This window comes from Hemiscyllium ocellatum, chromosome 31, assembly GCF_020745735.1.
Source record: "Hemiscyllium ocellatum isolate sHemOce1 chromosome 31, sHemOce1.pat.X.cur, whole genome shotgun sequence".
Classification (NCBI taxonomy): domain Eukaryota; kingdom Metazoa; phylum Chordata; class Chondrichthyes; order Orectolobiformes; family Hemiscylliidae; genus Hemiscyllium; species Hemiscyllium ocellatum.
Window position 1 is genome coordinate 10,930,735 of NC_083431.1, and position 22,553 is coordinate 10,953,287.

Below are 22,553 nucleotides of genomic sequence, written 5' to 3' on the forward strand. Positions count from 1 at the left end.
TAAACAGGGGAACTTTGATTATCCCAACATGATGGGCGGGTCCTATTTCGTTCAGATAATCAATTATTTGGTTAATCGATTAAATGCCTTTCCGCTGGGGCTCTGAGTTTTTAAAGTCTGCTCCCTGTTCAGGAGACAGCAGCAGCACACAGTGAGTGAGGCCCCACCCCCAAACACACCCCCGCCCCCAATGCTGTGCAACACACCTCTCTGCCCACCTGCCGTCTAACACCGACCCCCACCCCTAACCCTGTCTAACACCGCCCCCTGCCCCCAAACCCAACTAACAACACTCCCCCATCCCCGAACCTGTCTAATACCGCCCCCATCCCCAAACCTAACACCGCCCCCCCACACCCAAACCCAACTAACACCGCCCCCCACCCCAAACCCAACTAACAACACTCCCCCATCCCCAAACCCGTCTAATACCGCTCCCCCACACTCAAACCCAACTAACACTGCCCCCCATCCCAAAATCTAATTAATACCGCCCCCTACTCCCAAGCCCAACTAACACTGCCCCCACCCCAACCCCAACTAATACCATCCCACCCCCAAACCCGTCTAACACCACACCCCCACACCCCAAATCCAACGAACATCGCCCCTTGCCCCCAAACCCAACTAACACCGCCCCCACCCCCAAACCCAACTAACACCGCCCCCCCAACCCCAAACCCAACTAACACCACCCCTGCCCCCGCCCCAAACCCATTTAACACCCCTCCTGCACCCCCAAACCGTCAAACACCGCCCCCACCCCCAAAACCCAACTAACACCGCTCCGCCCCAAACCCATCTAACACCACCCCTGCACCCCCCAAACCCAACTAACGCCACCACCCATCCCCAAACCCGTCGTACACCGCACCCCCGCCCCTCAAACCCGTCTAACACTGCCCCCCACCCTCCAAACCTGTCTAACACCGCCCCCACCCCTTAAACCTATCTAACATCGCCCCCCACCCTCCAAACCCCTCTAACACCGCCCCCCCAAACCCAACTAACACCGCCCCACCCCCAAACCCATCTAACACTGCCCACCCACCCCCAAACCCATCTAACACCGCCCCCCCACCGCCCAAACCCAACTAACAACGCCCCCCGCCCCAACCCCAATTAACATCGCCCCACCCCCAAACCTGTCTAACACCACACCCCCACACCCCAAATCCAACTAACACCGCCCCCCACCCCCAAACCCAACTAACACTGCCCCCCCACCCCCAAACCCAACTAACACCACCCCCACCCCCAAACCCTTCTACACTGCCCCCGCCCCAAACCCATCTAACACCGCCCCCCCACCCCCAAACCCGTCTAACACTGCTCCCCCACCCTCCAAACCTGTCTAACACCGCCCACCCAAACCCAACTAACACTGCCTCCCGACCCCCAAACCCGTCTAACACCGACCCCCCACCCACAAACCCAATTAACACCGTCCCCACACCCAAACACGTCTAACAGCGACCCCCGCCCCCCAATCCTGTCTAACACCGCCCCATCCCCCAAACCCATCTAACACCGGCCCCCATCCCCAAACTCGTCTATCACCACCCCTCACCCCTAAACCCGTCTAACACCGGCCCCCCCACCCTCAAACCCATCCAACACCGCCCCCACACCTCCCAAACCCATCTAACACCGCCCCGTCCCCCAAACCCATCTAACACTGCCCCCCACCTCCCAAACTCGTCTAACGTCGCCCCCTACCCCCAAACCTGTCTAACACCGCCCCACCCCCAAACCCGTCTAACACCGGCCCCCCCACCCTCAAACCCATCCAACACCGCCCCCACACCTCCCAAACCCATCTAACACCGCCCCCGTCCCCCAAATCCGTCTAACACCGCCCCCCACCTCCAAACTCATCTAACATCGCCCCCTCATCTCCCAAACCCATCTAACACCACCCCCGTCCCCCAAACCTGTCTAACACCGCCCCCCACCTCCAAACTCATCTAACATCGCCCCCTCATCTCCCAAACCCATCTAACACCGCCCCCGTCCCCCAAACCCGTCTAACACCGCCCCCCACCTCCAAACTCATCTAACACCGCCCCCTCACCTCCCAAACCCATCTAACAACACCCACCACCTCCCAAACCCGTCGAACACCTCCGCCGCCCCAACACTTCACCCCCATCCCAACACCTCCCCCCGCAACACCATGCACCACCTCTCCCCCCCAACACCTGCCCCCACCCTCAACACCTCACCCCCACCCCTAACACCTCGCCCCATCCCCAACACCTCACTCCCGCCCCTAAAACCTCCCCCAGCCCCAACACCTCCCTCCACCTCCAACACCTATCCCTCCCAGCACCTCCCCCAGCCCCAACACCTCCCTCCACCCCCAACACCTATCCCCAGCCCCTAACACCTCCCCCACTCCCAACACCTATCCCCCACCCCCAAAACCTCCCCACACTCGCAACACCTCTCTCCCACCCCCAACACCTACCTACCCCCAACACCTCACCCCGATCCCCAACATCTCCCGCCACCCCCAACACCTCCCCACCTCCCCCAACATCTTTCCCTGCCCACCACCACCCCCCCAACCGCCCCCTCTCAGGGGCAGCTGGACAGGAAGACTGCTGCAGCTGCCATTGTAGGGTAAGTCTCTGAATAGCGCACACACACACACACGCACACGCAGCCACAGCCCCACACACAACGTTTTGCTGCAACATATTTGACAGGTTCTACCTTTGCCCTGTACAGGACACTGTTGGAGAGATTATCTGGGGAAGATGGGGGGAGGGGGGTTTAGTGTACACCCCTGTGTACAACTCCTGGAAAAGTGTATGGAAAGAGAGAGAAGGCGGGAGGTCAGTCATTTGGAGACAGTACCTGTTTAACCACTGTTAACAAAAGACGTAATCACTGCTGGAAACACATCTTTGATGGAAAGCTTCCACCGAGACCTTGAGATCTTCTTCAGATAATCCAATTTTTTGGATAATTGGTATTCGGATAATCAAAGTTCCTCTGTATCAGGAATAGACAGGAAAGATTGAGTGAATCCTGAAAAGAGTATAAAGGCAGTCGGAGTATAATCAGGAGGGCAAAAAAGGGGACGAGATAGCTTTGGCAAATAGAGTTAAGGGTAATCCAAAGGGTTTTTACAAATACGTTAAGGACAAAAGGGTAACTAAGGAAAGAATAGGACCCCTCAAAGATCAACAAGGTGGCCTGCATGTGGAGCCACAAGAGATGGGGGAGATACTAAGCAAGTATTTTGTTTGAGTGGAAAAGGACATAGAAGATATAGACTGTAGGGAAATAGGTGATGACATCTTGCAAAATGTCCATATTACAGAGGAGGAAGTGCTGGATGTTTTGAAATGCTTACAAATGGATAATTCCCCAGGACCTGATCAGATGTACCCGAGAACTCTGTGGGAAGCTGGGGAAGTGATTGCTGGGCCTCTTGCTGAGATATTTGTATCATCGATAGTCACAGGTGAGATGTCAGAAGACTGGAAGTTGGCTAACGTGGTACCACTGTTTAAGAAGGGCGGTAAAGACAAGCCAGGGAACAATAGACCGGTGAGCCTGACCTTGGTGGTGGGCATGTTGTTCTTGGGAATCCTGAGGGACAGGATATACATGTATTTGGAAAGGCAAGGACTGATTAGGGATAGTCAATAGGACTTTATGCGTGGGGAATCATGTCTCACAAACTTGACTGAGTTTTTTTGAAGAAGTAACAAAGACGATTGATGAGGGCAGAGCGACAGATGTGATCTATATGGACTTCAGTAAGGCGTTCGACAAGGTTCCCCATGGGAGATTGATTAGCAAGGTTAGACCTCATAGAATACAGGGAGAACTAGCCATTTAGATACAGAACTTGCTCTTCTACTGTCTGGTAGAAGACAGAGGGTGATGGTGGAGGGTTATTTTTCAGACTGGAGGCCTGTGACCAGTGCAATGCCACAAGGATCGGTGCTGGGTCCACTATTTTTCATCATTTATATAAATGATTTGAATGTGAGCATAAGAGGTACAGTTAGTAAGTTTGCAGATTACACTAAAAGTGGAGATGGAGTGGACAGCGAAAAAGGTTACCTCAGATTACAACAGGATCTGGATCAGATGGGCCAATGGGTTGAGGAGTGGCAGATGGAGTTTAATTTAGATAAATGTGAGGTGCTGCAATTTGGGAAAGCAAATCTTAGCTGGACTTATACACTTAATGGTAAGGTACTGGGGAGTGTTGCTGAACAAAGAGACCTTGGAGTGCAGGTTCATAGCACCTTGAAAGTGGAGTTGCAGTTGGATAGGATAGTGAAGGCGGCGTTTGGTATACTTTCCTTTATTGGTCAGAGTATTCAGTACAGGAGTTGGGAGGTCATGTTGCGGCTGTACAGGACATTGGTTGTACCATTGTTGGAATATTGCATGCAATTCTGGTCTCCTTCCTATCGGAAAGATATTGTGAAACTTGAAAGGGTTCAGAAAAGATTTACAAGGATGTTGCCAGGATTGGAGGGTTTGAGGTATAGGGAGAGGTTCAATAGGCTGGGGCTGTTTTCCCTGGAGTGTCAGAGGCTGAGGGTGACCTTATAGAGGTTTATAAAATCATGAGGAGCATGGATAGGGTAGAAAGACAAAGTCTTTTCCCTGGGGTTGGGGAGTCCAGAACTAGGGGGCATAGATTTAGGGTGAGAGGGGAAAGATCTAAAAGAGACCAAAGGGGCAACATTTTCATGTAGAGGGTGACGTGTGTATGGAATGAGTTGCTAGAGGAAGTGGTGGAGGCTGGTACAATTGCAACATTCAAAAGGCGTCTGGATGGGTATATGAATAGGAAGGGTTTGGATGGATATGGGCTGGGTGCTGGCAGGTGGGACTAGATTAGGTTGGGATATCTGGTCGGCATAGACAAGTTGGACCGAATGGTCTGTTTCCATGCTGTACATCTCTATGACTCTATGACTCTAAACCACAAAGGTGAGGCCTTCCTGATCTGGAAACAGCACCAGATCTCAAGGGAAAGAAAAGAGGTCCACAGGCCGAGGTCTAGTAAAAGAACACATGACCTAAAGAGCAGGTCTTGGGTAGAAAGTGTACAGGAAAACTAGAAACTTGACAATAGTCATGAGGTGTGTGGATTCTTTAATACAAGTGTCACCCAATCCCCCAAGGACCTACCTGACTGAGCTAAAAATGAAGCCAGTTAGTGCTCATTGGAAGGAGCACTTTGAGGATCTCCTCAACTGTGCCTCAGTCATCAACAAGAAGAGAGAGCAGAAACAATCTCCACTAATGACATTTTTTGACTTCATACAGGTCTTTGACTCGATCAACGAGGAGGGACATAGGACTGTCCTTCTGAAATGTAGCTGCCTGTTCATCACCATCCTCTGCCTGGTACATGATGGCATGCAAGCTGTGATCCTCACCAGCAGATCCACCATAGATCCATTGTGTGGGCGAGTTGGTCTATGCACACACTCAAGAGACTGACATCCAAACTAGTGTCAATGCATTCACAGGGGCATCTTGTACATTAAAATAACATGGGGTCATTGAAATAAGAACATTAGAGCTCTTGAAAATCAGAAACAGAATTAAAACCTTCTTGTTCCAAAAAGACATGGAAGTTCTGTGTGGGGGAGAGATAGTTATAGCATCCAACCTGCATAGAAAGAGAGAGGTCGGGGGGTACATAGGTCAAACATTTGAAAGCGAAAGGTTGTCTGCAGACATTTCCCATCACACAAAACTGTCCTCCAACTATTAAGATTCACAGAAGCCACTGGACAATGTCAATCAATTTCCATTGCATTTGGAGCTTTCTCTTGATTAAGGCAGCTATGGACAATGAAATTCACCTTTGTCCCCATTGGCCAATACAGTCTTCAGCTGACTGAGGAACACAGTGTTTAATGACAAAGACCTCAAAACCCATCACCAAACCCATCGTCTACAGGATAGCAGTGCATGTACTGGAGGCAAACACACAGAATGCTGGAGGAACTCAGCAAGTGAGGAATCAGAAACAGAGTTAGCACTTAGAGTCTGGCATGGCTCGTCTTCAAACCTTGCATCAGAGATGTGGACGACAGAGACATGCAGCAGAGAGTTGAGAAATATCACCAGTGATGCCTCCGCAAACATCCTGCCAATCCAACAGCAGGATAGACGCTGCAACGCGTGGCAGTCTCTCGGCAGTCTGGCGTGGCCTCAGCGTGGCCTTCGGTCTCGAGATGGTTCTAGAGCAGTTTCCTGGCCTGAAGAGCCTTGAGGTGTCACAGTCGGGAGTCAAGACCCAGAGGAGACTGGAGGCTGGGTGCGGGCGTGGCCTGGGTTGGAAGGGCTGTTATTCTGACATTGTCATTTCTGTATTTTTATAATTTATTCCTATGATCCGATGGATACTGCAGGTTCATGAGGTGATCTCCACATCCACTTCAAAACTCCACCTTAAAAATAATAATCCTCCAGATCTCCCCTGCCTCAGTTTCAGTGTGGACTGATTCTCTTCCTGGGTACTTACCCAGTTCGACAGGTTTTTGCATATTGTTGTGAATTTCCTGGGGATTTGTTCAATTCCATATCTGCTGGAGGGCTTCAATTCAAAAGGGCTTACTAAACATTTCTGTTGCACTATTCACAACTTCCAAGAAAACGTTTGACGCCCCTAATGCCTGCTTGGGGTATTACTTTCACTCATTACTTTCCTTAACCATTGCTGAAATTGTGTTGCTGGAAAAGCGCAGCAGGTCAGGCAGCATCCAAGGAGCAGGAGAATCGATGTTTCAGACATGAACCCTATTCCTGAAGAAGGGCTCATGCCTGAATCGTCGATTCTCCTGCTCCTTGGATGCTGCCTGACCTGCTACGCTTTTCCAGCAACACATTTTCAGCTCTGATCTCCAGCATCTGCAGTCCTCACTTTCTCCTTTCCTTAACCATTGCACTGGTCACTATGCACAAAGGAAAAATACCGGGGATGTTTTCCTGTAACTGTTCCACCTCTTCCACTATTTTAAAACTAATAGAATTATGGTCGCTAGCCCCAAAGTTCTCCCCCACTGACACCTCAGTCACCTGCCCTGCCTTATTTCCTAAGAGTAGATCAGGTTTTGCACCTTCTCTAGTAGGTACATCCACATACTGAATCAGAAACTTTTCTTGTACGCACTTAACAAATTCCTCTCCATCTAAACCCTTAACACTATGGCAGTCCCAGTCTATGTTTGGAAAGTTAAAATACCTAACCACAACTACCCTATTATTCTTACAGATAATTGAAATCTCGTTACAAATTTGTTTCTCAATTTCGCTCTGACTATTCGAGGGTCTATAATTGTGGGATAAGATCTGCCACCCTGCCAACCCATAATAGGCTCACACAGAACATAGGAAGCAAACTTGACCAAACTGTACCAAAAACACCCAGAATGCCTCAGCAGGGACCAAGCAGGCTGACAAGTGAAACTAGACAGCACCCACAGACAAGGGAATACGCTTCCCAGCACCCACTAACAATGGCAGAGCAACACAGCTGTCCCAAAGCCCAGCAACACCAAAGCCACACAAAGAGCAGGTCAGACAGAGAGACACCACCAAGAGCATTGCTCCCAGGACAAGACAATGGAAGCACCTCACTGTTTTAGAGGAGATATTAGCACCTACCTGAGGAGAGGAATGGAGGCTCCGAACCCGTTGATACTGTCGGGATGTTGTATTGTATCGAGAATGAGGACATTCATCCGGTAACTGATTTCTGATTAGCATCATTGTAACTGGATTACTCCATTTCCAGATACATTGCATTTTCCCCATTTCTAATTAGCCGCATTGTACAGGATTATTATAAAAGATGGCTTCTTCCTCAGCTCGAGGAAGAGAACCTTTGATCTAGCTGCACAGACCATCAGTTCTGTGTCAGCCTCGTCAATTCCTCTTCTAGCCACATCACTTGTAATAAACAGCTTGTCAATTTCTCCTGATCTGGTTTGTGTGGTCTCTCCTTTATTAGGCTAATTTCTCCAACAATAATACAATCCCAATAAGGTGATCATCCATTTCGTAATTCTCAGTTCCACCCAAATAACTTCCCTGGATGTATTTCCAGGAATATCCTCCCTCAGCACAGCTGTAATGCTATCCCTTATCAAAAAAGCCACTCCCCCTCCATCTTGCCTCTCTTTCTATCCTTCCTGTAGCATTTGTATCCTGGAGCATTAAGCTGCCAGTCCTGTCCATCCCTGAGCTGTGTTTCTGTAATTGCTATGACATCCCAGTCCCATGTTCCCAAACATGCCCTGAGGTCATCTGCCTTCCCTGTTCAGCCTCTTGCATTGAAATAAATGCAGGTTAACTTATCAGTCCTATTTTGTTCTCTGTTTTGTCCCTGCCTGCTGGGATTTCATACACAGTATTTATGTTTTGTTAAGGGTTTAGTCCTTCTCAGTTTAATCTGTAATTTGCAGAATGCAAAGATTACTTTGTTTAAGTAGCATACTCATTAAAACTATATATTTAAACAAACTCTGCAGTAGAGCACAGCATTATATCAATGTGGCTTCCCTTGTTTCAGGTCAAATCAATTATCCAAATAATCAATTATCCAAATGAAACAGTGCTTGCCCCATGTTGTTCAGATAATTGATGCTCCTCTGTATAGGAGTCCTTTCTTTTAACATCGCATCAAAGCAATAATGCATTCCACACAACAAACAGCGGCCCTAAATCATTTAATGCACATTGTCCATTGTTCAGGCACGGTGAAGACTCTGGGTAAATGAGGAACAGCAAGAAAGCAACCAGCAACGTCCTTCAATTATCTTGTTTTTTGTTGTTGAATGATATGGAAAGTTATGCTTTTGTTAACATTAGTTTCGTTTTATTTTATATCCATGCTTCCGATTTAATTCTTCATTCCTCCAAAACTCTAATCTCCCCAGCTGTTCCAAAAACTTTGAAACAGAGGATTTACAGTCATGGGTTTTCCCACCTTCTTTACCTGCCACCACCCCCCACCCCCCAAAAGTTTCAATTTACCTTTTCTTTGATCCTGGATATGAAGGTCAGCAGCCTCCTGCGTCCCTCCGTCTCGATCAGTAACTGTAGGTGGTTAGGACCTTCCAAACTCACAGCCATTAGACAATATTTAACAACCTTTGTGGAGATTAAAGCTGGAATAGCTGTTCGGAAAAATAAGGGCCCTTAGCTTTTCCATCCCACAAAACCCTGGTTGCCCTTAACATAAGAATTCCAGGTAAAAGGATAACCTAACGTCTGCTTATGATTTTAATATTTGTGAAACTTCAACTGTTTAATTGCATAAACGAATATCGTTTTACACTCTGAGGTTTGCCTGTTATTAATTAAACGTTGGACTTCACTAGTACACAATCTAATAGGTGATGTTTAAATTTATATTCAGAAGTTGATTCAGTCAGTGAAAGGTGCCCAACAAACTGTTTTCAAAGTGCAGTCACAGTAGTAAGACTAGCTGTACGAGGGCTAGTGTAGCTCAGTTGGCTGGATGGCTGGTTTGTGCTGACAGTATGGGTTTAGTTCCTGCACCAGTTGAGGTTACTATGAAGGGACCCTTCCTCCTGAACCTCTCCCCTTGCCTGAGACATGGTGACCCTCAGGTTAAACCCCCACCAGCCATCCCTCTCTAATGTGGTCTGCTAAGACTATGGTGAATTTGCCTTTAATTTAATGGCAAAACTATCATGTGTGATTTCAGCACAGCAAGATCTCACATTCAACAACGTGAAAATGACGGGAACTGCTTTTGGTCACTTGGATCAAGGGATAAATATTGATCAGGAAACAGTGATGGATCTTGAATTCCACTTCAGAGAGCAAATGGGATGTCAGTCCATTGTCTAACCTGAAAGACAGCGTCTCTGACAATGCAACGTACTATCTGTGTCGCACAGGATTGTGAGCCTGAATGATAAGTTCAAGCCTGTTGGATGATGGAAAAATGGGGAAAGAAAATAGACAATGAAATGCTAATTATTTTCCAGTGCCATAGAATCATCGAGTCATACAGTATGGAAACAGACCCTTTGGTCCAACCCATCCATGACAACCAAGATTCCTAAAATAAACTAGTCCCATTTGTCTGAATTTGGCCCATATCCTTCTTAATCTTTCCTATTTATATCCCTATCCATAAGTCTTTTAAATGTTGCCACTCACCTACATCTACCCCTTCCTCTGGCAGTTCATTCCACAAATGCAAAAGCACAAATGGAGTCGGCCGAGAGAAACTGTTCAAACTTGTAAAAGAATGAGAATGAGAAGCCATAGGTTTTGCATAGATTTGCAAAATAAGCAAGGGTGATGGGAGAAAAAGAAATATTTTCTCTCAGCAGGTAATTAGGGTGTGGAATGCACTGTTGTTTGTAATATACATAAATGATCTGGAAGAGGGCACTGTTGGTATGATCAGCAAGTTTGCAGATGACACAAAGATTGGTGGAGTAGCAGAAAGCATAAGGGACTGTCAGAGAATACAAGAGGATATAGATAGACTGGAGAGTTGGGCGGAAAAGTAGCAGGTGGTTTTCAATCCAGACAAATGTGAGGTGATGCATTTAAGCAAGTCTAATTCTAGAGTGAATTATACAATGAATGGAAAGGCCATGGGAAAAGTTGATGAGTAGAGAGATCTGGGAGTGCAGGTCCATTGTACCCGGAAGGTTGCTGCACAGATGGATAGAGTGATCAAGAAGGCATATAGTATGTTAACCTTCATTGGACGGGGTATTGAGTATAAGAGCTGGCAAGTCATGTTAAAATTGTACAAGACATTGGTTTGGCCACATTTAGCATATTGTATACAGTTCTGGTCACCACATTACCAAAAGGATGTGGACGCTTTGGAGAGGATGCAGAGAAGGTTTATGAGAATGTTGCCTGGTATGGAAGGTGCTAGCTCTGAAGAGGGGCTGAGTAGGTTAGGTTTATTTTCACTAGAAAAAAGGAGATTGAGGGGGGACCTGATTAAGGTTTACAAAATCATGAAGGGTATAGCCAGGGTGGATAGAGACAAGCTTTTTCCCAGGGTGAAGGATTCAATAACCAGAGGTCACGCTTATGGGGGGAAAGTTTAAGGGGGATACACGCGGCAAGTACTTCATACAGAGGGTGGTGGGCATTTGGAACACATTGCCAGCAGAGGTGATAGAGGCAGGTACGGTAGATTCATTTAAGGTGCATGAGGACAGATGCATGAGTAAGTGGGGAGCAGAGGGATACAGATGCTTAGGAATTGACTAACAGTAGAGAGTACATTTGGATCAGCTCAAGCTTGGAGGGCCGAAGGGCCTGTTCCTGGGCTGTAACTTTTCTTTGTTCTTTGTAATGGAAATGTGGTGGAGGCAGGTTCAACGGAGGAATTCAAGAGGCATTGAATGATTATTTGGATAAAAATAACATATAAGGGAATGAGGAAAGAAAGATAGAAGAATGGCAAAAGGTAATGATGGTAGTCATGATTTGGAGGTGCCAGTGTTGGACTGGGGTGGACAATGTTAAAAATCACACAACACCAGGTTATAGTCCAACAGGTTTATTTGGAAGCACTAGCTTTCGGAGCGCTGCTCGTTCATCAGGTGGTTGTTGAGTCATCATGGCAAGGTAATGATGCTCACTTAATTTATAATAGAGAAATTGGGCAGAACTATTTGTATATCGAACTTCCAAAAATAATTTTTTATCTGTTCACTCAAACGAAGTCCTGAGCTTTAGTCATTTCTATGATGTTGGCAGCTGTAAGGGCTGTGGGCTGGTTCACCATCTTCACCACAGCTTAGCAAAAACAAATACTGGATTTATAGGTTTGAACATTGATGAAGAGAGGGATGCTTTTCATCTTGCACTCATCAGGACACATAGAAGAATGCCTAATTCCAAACAATTCCAACAATTTATAGAAAAGGGCCAATTGATTCAAAAGTTGACTTTGGTTGGTTAAAGCATTGCTATTCAGAAAACAATAGGAAACTAAAGGGTCCCCAAGACGCTGTGCAATTCGAAAAAGCTGCAAGGTGCAAAGATGTTTTCCTCAAGAGGGTGGTAGAAATACGGAACGAGCTGCCTAAAAGAGTGATGGAGCCAGATACTCTCACAACATTTAAGTAGCATCTGGATAAGCATTTGAAATGTCAGGGCATACTAAGCTCAGGACTAAGTGCAGGTAAATGTAGGTGTAGTTTAGTGTTTGCTGGTGATATAGATGTGATGGGTCTGTTTCTATGCTATATTATTCTATGTTTATGTTTGCAGATAGTGTATCCATATGTATAGTGGTACATCACTAGATTTAATTTAGTAATCAACTTTCACTAAATCTGTCAATAACCAACTGTCTTGACTTCCAGTTTAGTCTACAGAGGAACCTCATTTATCCGAAGGACATGGACAGGGAGTATTTCATTCAGTTTATCGAATGCTGGATAACCAAGTGTCGGATAACGTGGATAGGCAAACATTGGGACCTTGTGATCTTGTCCAGATAATCGAATGCCAGATAAACAAGGTTCCTCTGTATATTGTTAATTGTTCTCCCTCGTCAGATACCAACTTGCCTTTCTTCAAATCTGTCATTGTTGAACCCCACCCCCCCCAAACAATAATCAGTAAACTCTGCTTCCTTGTAAGATAGCCTCCGTGATTTACCTCTGAACCTTGAATGTGTGGTCACCTCCAAATTTGGTGCCAATATTGCCAGGAAGGATTCATTTATACCCCTCCAATCAGGTTTCTGTCCAGCAACAGTACTGAAACAGCCCTTAGCAGAGACACAAGTAGAATATAGAACATAGAACATAGAACAGTACAGCACAGAACAGGCCCTTCAGCCCACGATATTGTGCCGACCACTGATCCTCATGTATGAACCCTCAAATTTCTGTGACCGTATGCATGTCCAGGAGTCTCTTAAATGTCGAGGAGAAAGTGAGGTCTGCAGAAATTCCTGAAGAAGGGCTTATGCCCGAAACATTGAATTTCCTGTGCCTTGGATGCTGCCTGACCTGCTGCGCTTCTCTTAAATGTCCCCAATGACCTTGCTTCCACAACTGCTGCTGGCAACGCATTCCAAGTAATGTCCTAGATTATTACGATTGAAGGAAACAGTAGCTCCTCATCTTTCATTTGACAAGTTTGGTCAGACAATTCTCTTCACTGTTACCTACTGGATGGAACTGTTCTCAACTCATTCCATTCCAAACTTAAAAATCACACAACACCAGGTTATAGTCCAACAGGTTTAATTGGAAGCACACTAGCTTTCGGAGCGACGCTCCTTCATCAGGTGATAGTGGAGGGCTCCATCCTAACACACAGAATTTATAGCAAAAATTTACAGTGTGATGTAACTGAAATTATACATTGAAAAATTGATTGTCTGTTAAGCCTTTCATCTGTTAGAATACAGTGGTAGTTTCACTTCTTTCATGTGTAAATCACAAAACCTTTTTTTAAAAGTTGCATTCTCGAGTTAGCTGTTAACAATGGTGACAGCTAGACAATATGTTGAAGGTGTTGGCCCCCTGTGTTCTCTGTCTATGTCATGATGTTTAGATTGATCCTAATCTAAAAAGTGAGATAACGGAGTTTTACATGAATTCATGTAGTTTTTGAGCAAAGTACAATTTAACCCTGCAAGTACAAATTCACCCCACAAAATATATGTGTATGTGGGTCTTTGTCTGTCTGTGTGTGTGTGTGTGTGTCTCTCTGGGTTGGGGGTTGTGAGTGTAAGAACGTGTATGTGTGTGTGTGTAGTGAGTGCAGTGTCTTAAGTCTGTGAGGGGGTGCATGTGGGAGTGTGTGTATCTGTAAGGGTGTGTATGTGTGTCCGTGTTGCTGTCTGTGTGTATGTGTGTCCGTGTGTATGTGTGTATAGGAGTGCCTGTGTGTGTGTCTGTGTGTGTGTGTATGTGTGTGTATAGGAGTATCTGTGTGTTTGTAGAGTGCAATGGTGGTCACCTGTAATGTGGCATGAACCCAAGGTCCCGGTTAAGGCCCTCCCTATGGGTATGGAACTTAGCTATCAGCCTCTGCTCGGCCACGTTTCTCTGCTGCCTGTCCCGAAGCCCACCTTGGAGGATGGTCACCCGAAGGTCCGAGGCTGAATGTCCTGGACCACTGAAGTGTTCCCCAACTGGGAGGGAACCCTCCTGTCTGTTGATTGTTGTGCGGTGCCCATTCATCCATTGTCGTAGCTTTTGCTCGGTTTCTGCAATGTACCATACCTCCGGGCATCCTTGCCCGCAACATATAAGATAGACAACGTTGGCTGAGTCACATGAGAACCTGCCATGTACAAGGTGGGAGGTGTCCCCACGTGTAATGGTGGTATCTATGTCCACACTCTGACAGGTCTTGCAGCGCCTACCATGACAGGGTTGTATGGAGTTGTCCTGAGAGCCAGGCAGCTTGCTACGAACAACGATCTGTTTGAGGTTTGGCGGTTGTTTAAAGGAAAGTAGTGGAGGTGTGGGGAAGGTCTTGGTGAGGTGCTCATCCTCATTGATAATGTGTTGCAGGTCTCGAAGAACATGGCATCATTTTTCAGCTCCTGGGAAATACTGAACAACGAAGGATACCCTGTTGGTTGCAGCATGTGTCTGTCTCCTGAGGAGGTCATTACGGTTCCTTGCTGTGGCACGTCGGAACTGGCAGTCAATGAATTGAGCATCATACCCCGTTCTTGTGAGGGCATCCCTGAGTATTTCCAGGTGTCCATCACGTTCCTCCTCATCTGAGCAGATCCGGTGTATGCGTAGGGCTTGTCCATAGGGGATGGCTGTTTTAATATGTTTTGGGTGGAAGCTGGAGAAGTGTAGCATTGTGAGATTGTCTGTGGGTTTGCGGTAGAGTGTGGTGCTGAGGTGTCCATCCTTGATGGAGACGCATGTGTCCAAGAATGAAACAGACAGTCGAGAGTAGTCCATGGTGAGTTTGATGGTGGGATGAAACTTGTTGATGTCACCGTGTAGTTTTATCAGTGATTCCTCGCCATGGGTCCAGAGGAAGAAAATGTCGTCAATGTACCTGGTGTATAATACTGGTTGGAGAGCTTGCATACAGAAGAAGTCTTGTTCGAACCTGTGCATGAAAATGTTGGCATATTGGGGCGCAAATTTGGTCCCCAAGGCTGTTCAGTGTGTCTGGATGAAGAACTGGTTGTCAAAGGTGAAGATGTTGTGATAAAGATAAAGCAGATGAGTTGTAGCATGGTGTTTGGAGATTGATTCTAATCTAAAAAGTGAGAATCTGCCAATCAAAATATCATGGCATATACTGAGAACACAGGGGGCCAACACCTTCAACATATTGTCTAGCTATCACCATTGTTAACAGCTAACCCAAAATGCAACCATTTTTAAAAAAGGTTTTATGATTTACACATGAAAGAAGTGAAACTATCACTGTATTCTAACAGATGAAAGGCTTAACAGACAATCAATTTTCCAATGTATAATTTCAGTTACATCACACTGTAAATTTTTGCTATAAATTCTGTGTGTTAGGATGGAGCCCTCCACTATCACCTGATGAAGGAGCGTCGCTCCGAAAGCTAGTGTACTTCCAATTAAACCTGTTGGACTATAACCTGGTGTTGTGTGATTTTTAACTTTGTACACCCCAGTTCAACATCGGCATTTCCAAATCATTCCATTCTAGACTGCATTCCAGCTACATCCTTCAGGACACAGTTGGTTTAATCAATGGCAGTACCAATAAGCTCTTGGCATTGAAACCTTCCACAAAATCATACAGAATCTCTACACTATGGAAACAGGCCCTTTGGCCCAACTATTCCATACCGACCCTCTGAATAGTAACCCACCCAGACCCATTCCCCTATCTAATGCAACTAACCTACACATCCCTGGACACTATGGGCAATTTAGCATGGCCAATCCACCTGACTGCACATCTTTGGACTGTGGAGGAAACCGGAGCACCTGGAGGAAGCCCACTCAGGCACGGGGAGAATGTGCAAACTCCACACAGTCAATCACCCGAGGTAGGAATCGAAGCTGGGTCCCTGGCCCTGTGAGGCAGCAGTGCTAACCACTGAGCCACACTTTGTGGTCAATGGGAATCAGTGGGGTATTTCCTTGATTAGACTTCACCAGAAACTAGGACATATCATGGGGTTAGAGATATTGCTAAATACTCCCAAGGACAGCACACCCACTGATCATAACCTCGCCTCTGTAGGATTTCTCCTCTGGTGGAACAAAACATTTCCAATGAGAGTGATCAACAAGTCAAGGATATTAACTCATTAGTCTGAATAAATCGGGCTGCTTCTATCTAGCCCAATCGAACATTAAACATTACAGCGCAGTCAGGCCCTTTGGTCTTTGATCTTGTGCCGACCTGTGGAACCAATTTGAAGCCCATCTATCCTACACTTTTCCATTTTCATCCAGACGTTTATCCAGTTACCACTTAAATGCCCTTAAAATTGACGAGTCTACTACTGTTACAGGCAGTGTGTTCCACGCCCCTACTACTCTCTGAGTAAAGACATCTGTCCTATATCTATCACCCCTCAGTTTAAAGCAGTGTCCTCTTGTGTTAGCCATCACCATCCAAGGAAAAAAGGCTCTCACTGTTCACCCTATTGAACCCTCTGAGTAACTCATATGTCTCAAATAAGTCACCTCTAAACCTTCTCTCTAGTGAAAACAGCCTCAAGTCATAGAGTCATAGAGATGTAGAGCACGAAAACAGACCCTTCGGTCCAACCCGTCCATGCCGACCAGATATCCCAACCCAATCTAGTCCCACCTGCCACAACCCTGCCCATAACTCTCCAAACCCTTCCTATTCATATACCCATCCAAATGCCTCTTAAATGTTGCAATTGTACCAGCCTCCACCACATCCTCTGGCAGCTCATTCCATACATGTACCACCCTCAGCGTGAAAAAGTTGCTCCTTACGTCTCTTTTATATCTTTACCCTCTCACCCTAAATCTAGGCCATCTAGTTCTGGACTCCCTCACCCAGGAGAAAGACTTTGTCTCTTTACTCTATCCATTACCTCTCATAATTTTGTAAACCTCTATAAGGTCCCCTGTCAGCCTCCGACGCTCCAGGGAATACAGCCCCAGCCTGTTCAGCCTCTCCCTATAGCTCCAATCCTCCAACCCTGGCAACATCCTTGTAAATCTTTTCTGAACCCTTTCAAGTTTCACAACATCTTTCCAATAGGAAGGAAACCAGAATTGCATTCAATATTCCAACAGTGGCCAAACCAATGTCCTGTACAGCCGCAATATGGCCTCCCAACTCTTGTACTCAGTACTCTGATCAATAAAGGAAAGCATACCAAATGCCTTCACTATCCTATCTATCTGCGACTCCATTTTCAAGGAGCTATGAACCTGCTCTCCAAGGTCTCTTTGCTCAGCAACACTCCCTAGGACCTTACCATTAAGTGTATAAGTCCTGCTAATATTTGCTTTCCCAAAATGTATCACCTAGCATTTCTGGAGATAGAAATTGGAAACGATCTTCTCCAACCCTATAGCTTTACAATATCCAATAGAGAAAACCACTGACTGGGAAAAAATTGTAAATCAATTCAAACTACTCAGCATTAATCCGCTTTCTTTATTGTATGTCCAATTAATTATAGTCATATCATTATGCTATTAAGATAGTATTTATTATTATTTTCTGGATGAGTGAATTTTCTTGTTAGTGGCTGTTAGAATTTATCTGAACTCTGGCTTTCATTGACCTTTGGTCACATTTTCACTATTCCTCCTGCAGTGCTCTGTCTCTCCATGGTTCCCTGGGGTCTATGAGCCTATTGAGAGAGTGAAGTGTACGACCAGTCCAATGCCCAGGATCAGGGGTCCTGAGAGGAAGACTAGCCCACGGCGAATGATCAGTTGTTTTGTCGACAAGATTTCTCCGACTGTGGTAACTCCAGTTTCCAAAAATAAGGATTCATCCGTCACCCGGTCCTTGTCCACATTTGGTTCCAATTGTGAAACGTTGGACATCAGAGCCACTGTGTTGTTTGCTGTGTCCTCCCCTGTGAAGGAAACTCACAGTGAGACATTGTAAGCACATGATGGCACTGTTTAGTCCATTTTCTGAGGAGCACCCCATTGATCTTCTGTTGCTAATGCCACATGATCTACATAAAAGGAACCGTCCTGTCAAAAGCATAGGGACTCACCTTAACGCCCAACCTTCTTGTTTTTGACTCCTTCAACAAAGAGTCCACCTTCTCACTGCCTAGAGAGACCGACGGCTCTACAGCCCTTCTGAGATAGTCAAAGGAACCAGCCCAACCCAGTAGATTAACCAAAATACACAAAGACACAGCCTTCCTCTGGATTTCTACCGACTGTTAATTCATCTTCAATTTTTGCCTCAAGGAGGATGTTAACTGAGGACTATCACCACAAAACCATGCAGCCACATGCAGAGCAAGGTCTACCCAATGTTCAGAGACCACATCGCTGGTGGATTATTGACACCTGAACAGAAATTTCCGGTTTTTTGTCTCATTTGTCCTCAGGGATTGAGCAATCTGGCAAATTAGTCATTACTGCCCACCAATGCTTGCCCTGAGAAGGTGGTGGACTTTCTCCTTAGTCAATTCTAACCAATAGTCAATTCTGTGAGACAGCAGCAAACCAGAAATAGCCTCTCACCTCACTTATATGTCACAGTTGCCAGTTTTCTACAGATTATACAATGTTCACTCCCTTATATCTCTGTGTTCACCTGACTTCACCTAATGAAGGAGTCGTGCTCTGAAAGCTTATGATTTCAAATAAACCTGTTGCACGATAACCTGGTGTCATGTGACTTTTGACTTTGTCCACTCCAGTCCAATACTGGCACCTCCACATGATCTCTGTGTAAATCACAGATCATTTAGTTAAAGTTTTCACTATCTTCAGTGATCTCCAATACGGATTGAACTTTAAGTTTGGCAGTGAATCAGGACTTAATGATAGTAAATGTTTTATTCCATTAAGGTTGATAGGTGTGCTAATTACTAACTTTGATTAATTGAATGAAAAGTATCCAAGAATCTTCTCAATCAACTTTTACGAAGCATCATTCCTTTCTTACCGGTTGAGAGATCCCTGGTTTGACCACCAGAGGTGCTGTTTGAGATACTCAGTCCTCCCATCATCCCTGCATTAACCTGGGCCTTTGAACGAAACAAAAAATTGTCATAGACAGTGAAGGATGGATGCAACAGAGAGAATTCTTCCTTTATCAAAACACTCTTCAATCTGTAGATTTACAAATAGCTTTAAACATGACATTCATGCCAGTTATTAGAATTCCGTGTCGTATTAATTGTATATTTAGCCCTCTCTAGAGATCTTTGAGCCTTGCTTCATGAGCTACCCATTGTAGTGATCTATTATGGAGGAGAAAGTGAGGTCTGCAGATGCTGGAGATCAGAGCTGAAAATGTATTGATGGAAAAGCGCAGCAGGTCAGGCAGCATCCAAGGAACAGGAGATTCGACGTTTCGGGCATGAGCCCTTCTTCAGGAATGAGGAAAGTGTGTCCAGCAGGCTAAGATAAAAGGTAGGGAGGAGGGACTTGGGGGAGGGGCGATGGAGATGTGATAGGTGGAAGGAGGTCAAGGTGAGGGTGACAGGCCGGAGTGGGGTGGGGGCGGAGAGGTCAGGAAGAAGATTGCAGGTTAGGAGGGCGGTGCTGAGTTCGAGGGATTTGACTGAGACAAGGTGGGGGGAGGGGAAATGAGGAAACTGGAGAAATCTGAGTTCATCCCTTGTGGTTGGAGGGTTCCTAGGCGGAAGAGGCGGACTTCCACGGGCGCTGCCTCGTGCTCCAACGAGGAGGTTGAACAGTTTACCCACTTTACCAACACCTTCCACCCCGACCTCAAATTCACCTGGATCGTCTCAGACTCCTCCCTCCCTTCCTAGACCATTCCATTTCTATCTCAGGCGACCGAATCAACACGGACAACTACTATAAACCGACTGACTCCCACAGCCACCTAGACTACACCTCCTCCCACCCTGCCCCCTGTAAAAACGTCATCCCATATCCCAATTCCTTTGTCTCCGCCGCATCTGCTCCCAGGAGGACCAGTTCCAATACCGTACAGCCCAGATGGCCTCCTTCTTCAAGGACCGCAGATTCCCCTCAGACGTGATCGACGATGCCCTCCACCGCATCTCCTCCACTTCCCGCTCCTCCGCCCTTGAGCCCCGCCCCTCCAACTGCCACCACGACAGAACCCCACTGGTTCTCACCTACCACCCCACCAACCTCCATAAACAGCGTTTCATCCGCCGTCATTTCCGCCACCTCCAAACGGACCACACCACCAGGGATATATTTCCCTCCCCTCCCTTATCAGCGTTCCGAAAAGACCATTCCCTCTGTGACTCCCTTGTCAGGTCCACACCCCCCACCAACCCAACCTCCACTCCCGGCACCTTCCCCTGCAATCGCAAGAAATCCAAAACTTGTGCCCACACCTCCTCCCTTACTTCTCTCCAAAACCCCAAGGGATCCTTCCATATCCGCCACAAATTCACCTGCACATCCACACACATCATATATTGCATCCGCTGCACCCGATGTGGCCTCCTCTATATTGGGGAGACAGGCCATCTACTTGCGGAACGTTTCAGAGAACACCTCTGGGACACCCGGAACAACCAACCCAACCACCCCGTGACTCAACACTTCAACTCCCCCTCCCACTCCACCAAGGACATGCAGGTCCTTGGACTCCTCCATCGCCAGACCATTACAACACGACGGTTGGAGGAAGAGCACCTCATCTTCCGCCTCGGAACCCTCCAACCACAAGGGATGAACTCAGATTTCTCCAGTTTCCTCATTTCCCCTCCCCCCACCTTGTCTCAGTCAAATCCCTTGAACTCAGCACCGCCTTCCTAACCTGCAATCTTCTTCCTGACCTCTCCGCCCCCACCGCACTCCGGCCTATCACCCTCACATTGACCTCCTTCCACCTTTCACATCTCCATTGCCCCTCACCCAAGTCCCTCCTCCCTACCTTTTATCTTAGCCTGCTGGACACACTTTCCTCATTCCTGAAGAAGGGCTTATGCCCGAAACGTCGAATCTCCTGTTCCTTGGATGCTGCCTGACCTGCTGCGCTTTTCCAGCAACACATTTTCAGTAGTGATCTATTATGCAAAGCTCCAAGCAGATTGGAGGGAATTCTTTATTTTAACAGAAAGTGATGATTCACAGCAGTTTGGAGATCGGTACAATTCATCATTCAATTTAGCGACAGAAGTCTCTTGTCCCAACAGTTCAAGATATCTTCAAAAGCAAGTTGTAAAGGTGAACAAGTCAATCAAATCTTGGTCTGATCTCAGTTGAAATTATGAAAGCTCTATAATAGATATGCCAACTTTATCACCTGAGGAGATGGCACAGTGTTTTGCGAGTTCCTGGGCATTGCATGGGGCACTGATATCTCTATGACTCTATATGGTTTATTGCATGATAGCAAAAGGGTACAAGTTGCATTAGTAAGTTGAACATTGTTCTGATCATTCTGCTAAATGGGCTCATGGCATGGTCTGAGGAAAGAAGGGGCGGTGGGAGAAATGAAAATTCTACCAAAGAAAATGGCGCAATGACTGTACTCCCTACTCTTACCTGATTGGCAGTTTTCTTCCAGTTGATCCAGCAAATCACCGTCAAAAAAATAATGGATTGTACAGACGCACAAAGCAATATTCCACACCAGAGACCTGCAAAATAATAGTGGTGCAGTCAGTACCGAGAGAATGCAGCTGGGATTCCCTTTCAATTCTACTCTTTTAACAAACCCTCTGCCTGCATCAGATGGCTGGTGTCAGTCTGTGTGACATTATTTTGCTCTCATTTGGCGTCAGCACTGCTCAATTCGGGACATGAGGAATTCAGCCAGAGATCTCACTCCTAATGAATATCTAACAGTTCTGTGATGGAAATGTACGTGTGTGCAGATTGGGTGAGCTGTGACACTCACCTCCTGTCGATATTCCAGTGTCTACAGTTTCAGTGAAAAATGCTTTCGGGATCAAGGTGTTGCTCTGAAAGGGTCAATGCTGAAGATTATATTTAAATTTTACCCAAACTAATAATATCAAAGACTTGGGTGTGGAAAGGCAGAATACCTCAAGATTCTGAGGGGATTAGACCTGTTACCATGTGTTTCTTGATAGCTTTAGTAATAACGTTGAACTTACTAATGCAACTTGTACTCAGTTGCTACCATGCAATAAACCATATAGAGTCATAGAGTGGATGTAGGTTTGCTCGCTGAGCTGGAAGGTTGATTTCTAGGTAACATCTTCAGTGGGCCTCAGGTGAAACACTGCTGAAAAGTCATGCTTTCCATTTATATATTGGGGTTACTTTGGGTTGATGATGTCATTTCCTGTGGTGATGGTATTTCCTGTGGTGAAGTCACATCTTGTTCCTTTCCTCAGGGGGTGGTAGATGGGGTCTAACTTGATGTGTTTATTGATAGAGTTCCGGATTCTCTGACTC

General features: G+C 46.3%; 1 protein-coding gene across 1 annotated transcript in view; it reads right to left on the reverse strand.

Moving 5' to 3' along the window:
• Positions 1-17,825: 17,825 nt before the first annotated feature.
• The window catches only part of LOC132830230 (multidrug and toxin extrusion protein 1-like), a 34,982-nt gene continuing 30,254 nt past the window's right edge, over positions 17,826-22,553 (reverse strand). The window contains exons 15-17 of the mRNA XM_060847764.1: positions 21,675-21,769; positions 19,120-19,201; positions 17,826-18,064 (exon numbers count right to left, since the gene is read on the reverse strand). Of these exons, the coding sequence (XP_060703747.1) occupies positions 17,826-18,064; positions 19,120-19,201; positions 21,675-21,769 (416 nt within the window). The remainder of the gene's footprint in view (positions 18,065-19,119; positions 19,202-21,674; positions 21,770-22,553) is intronic.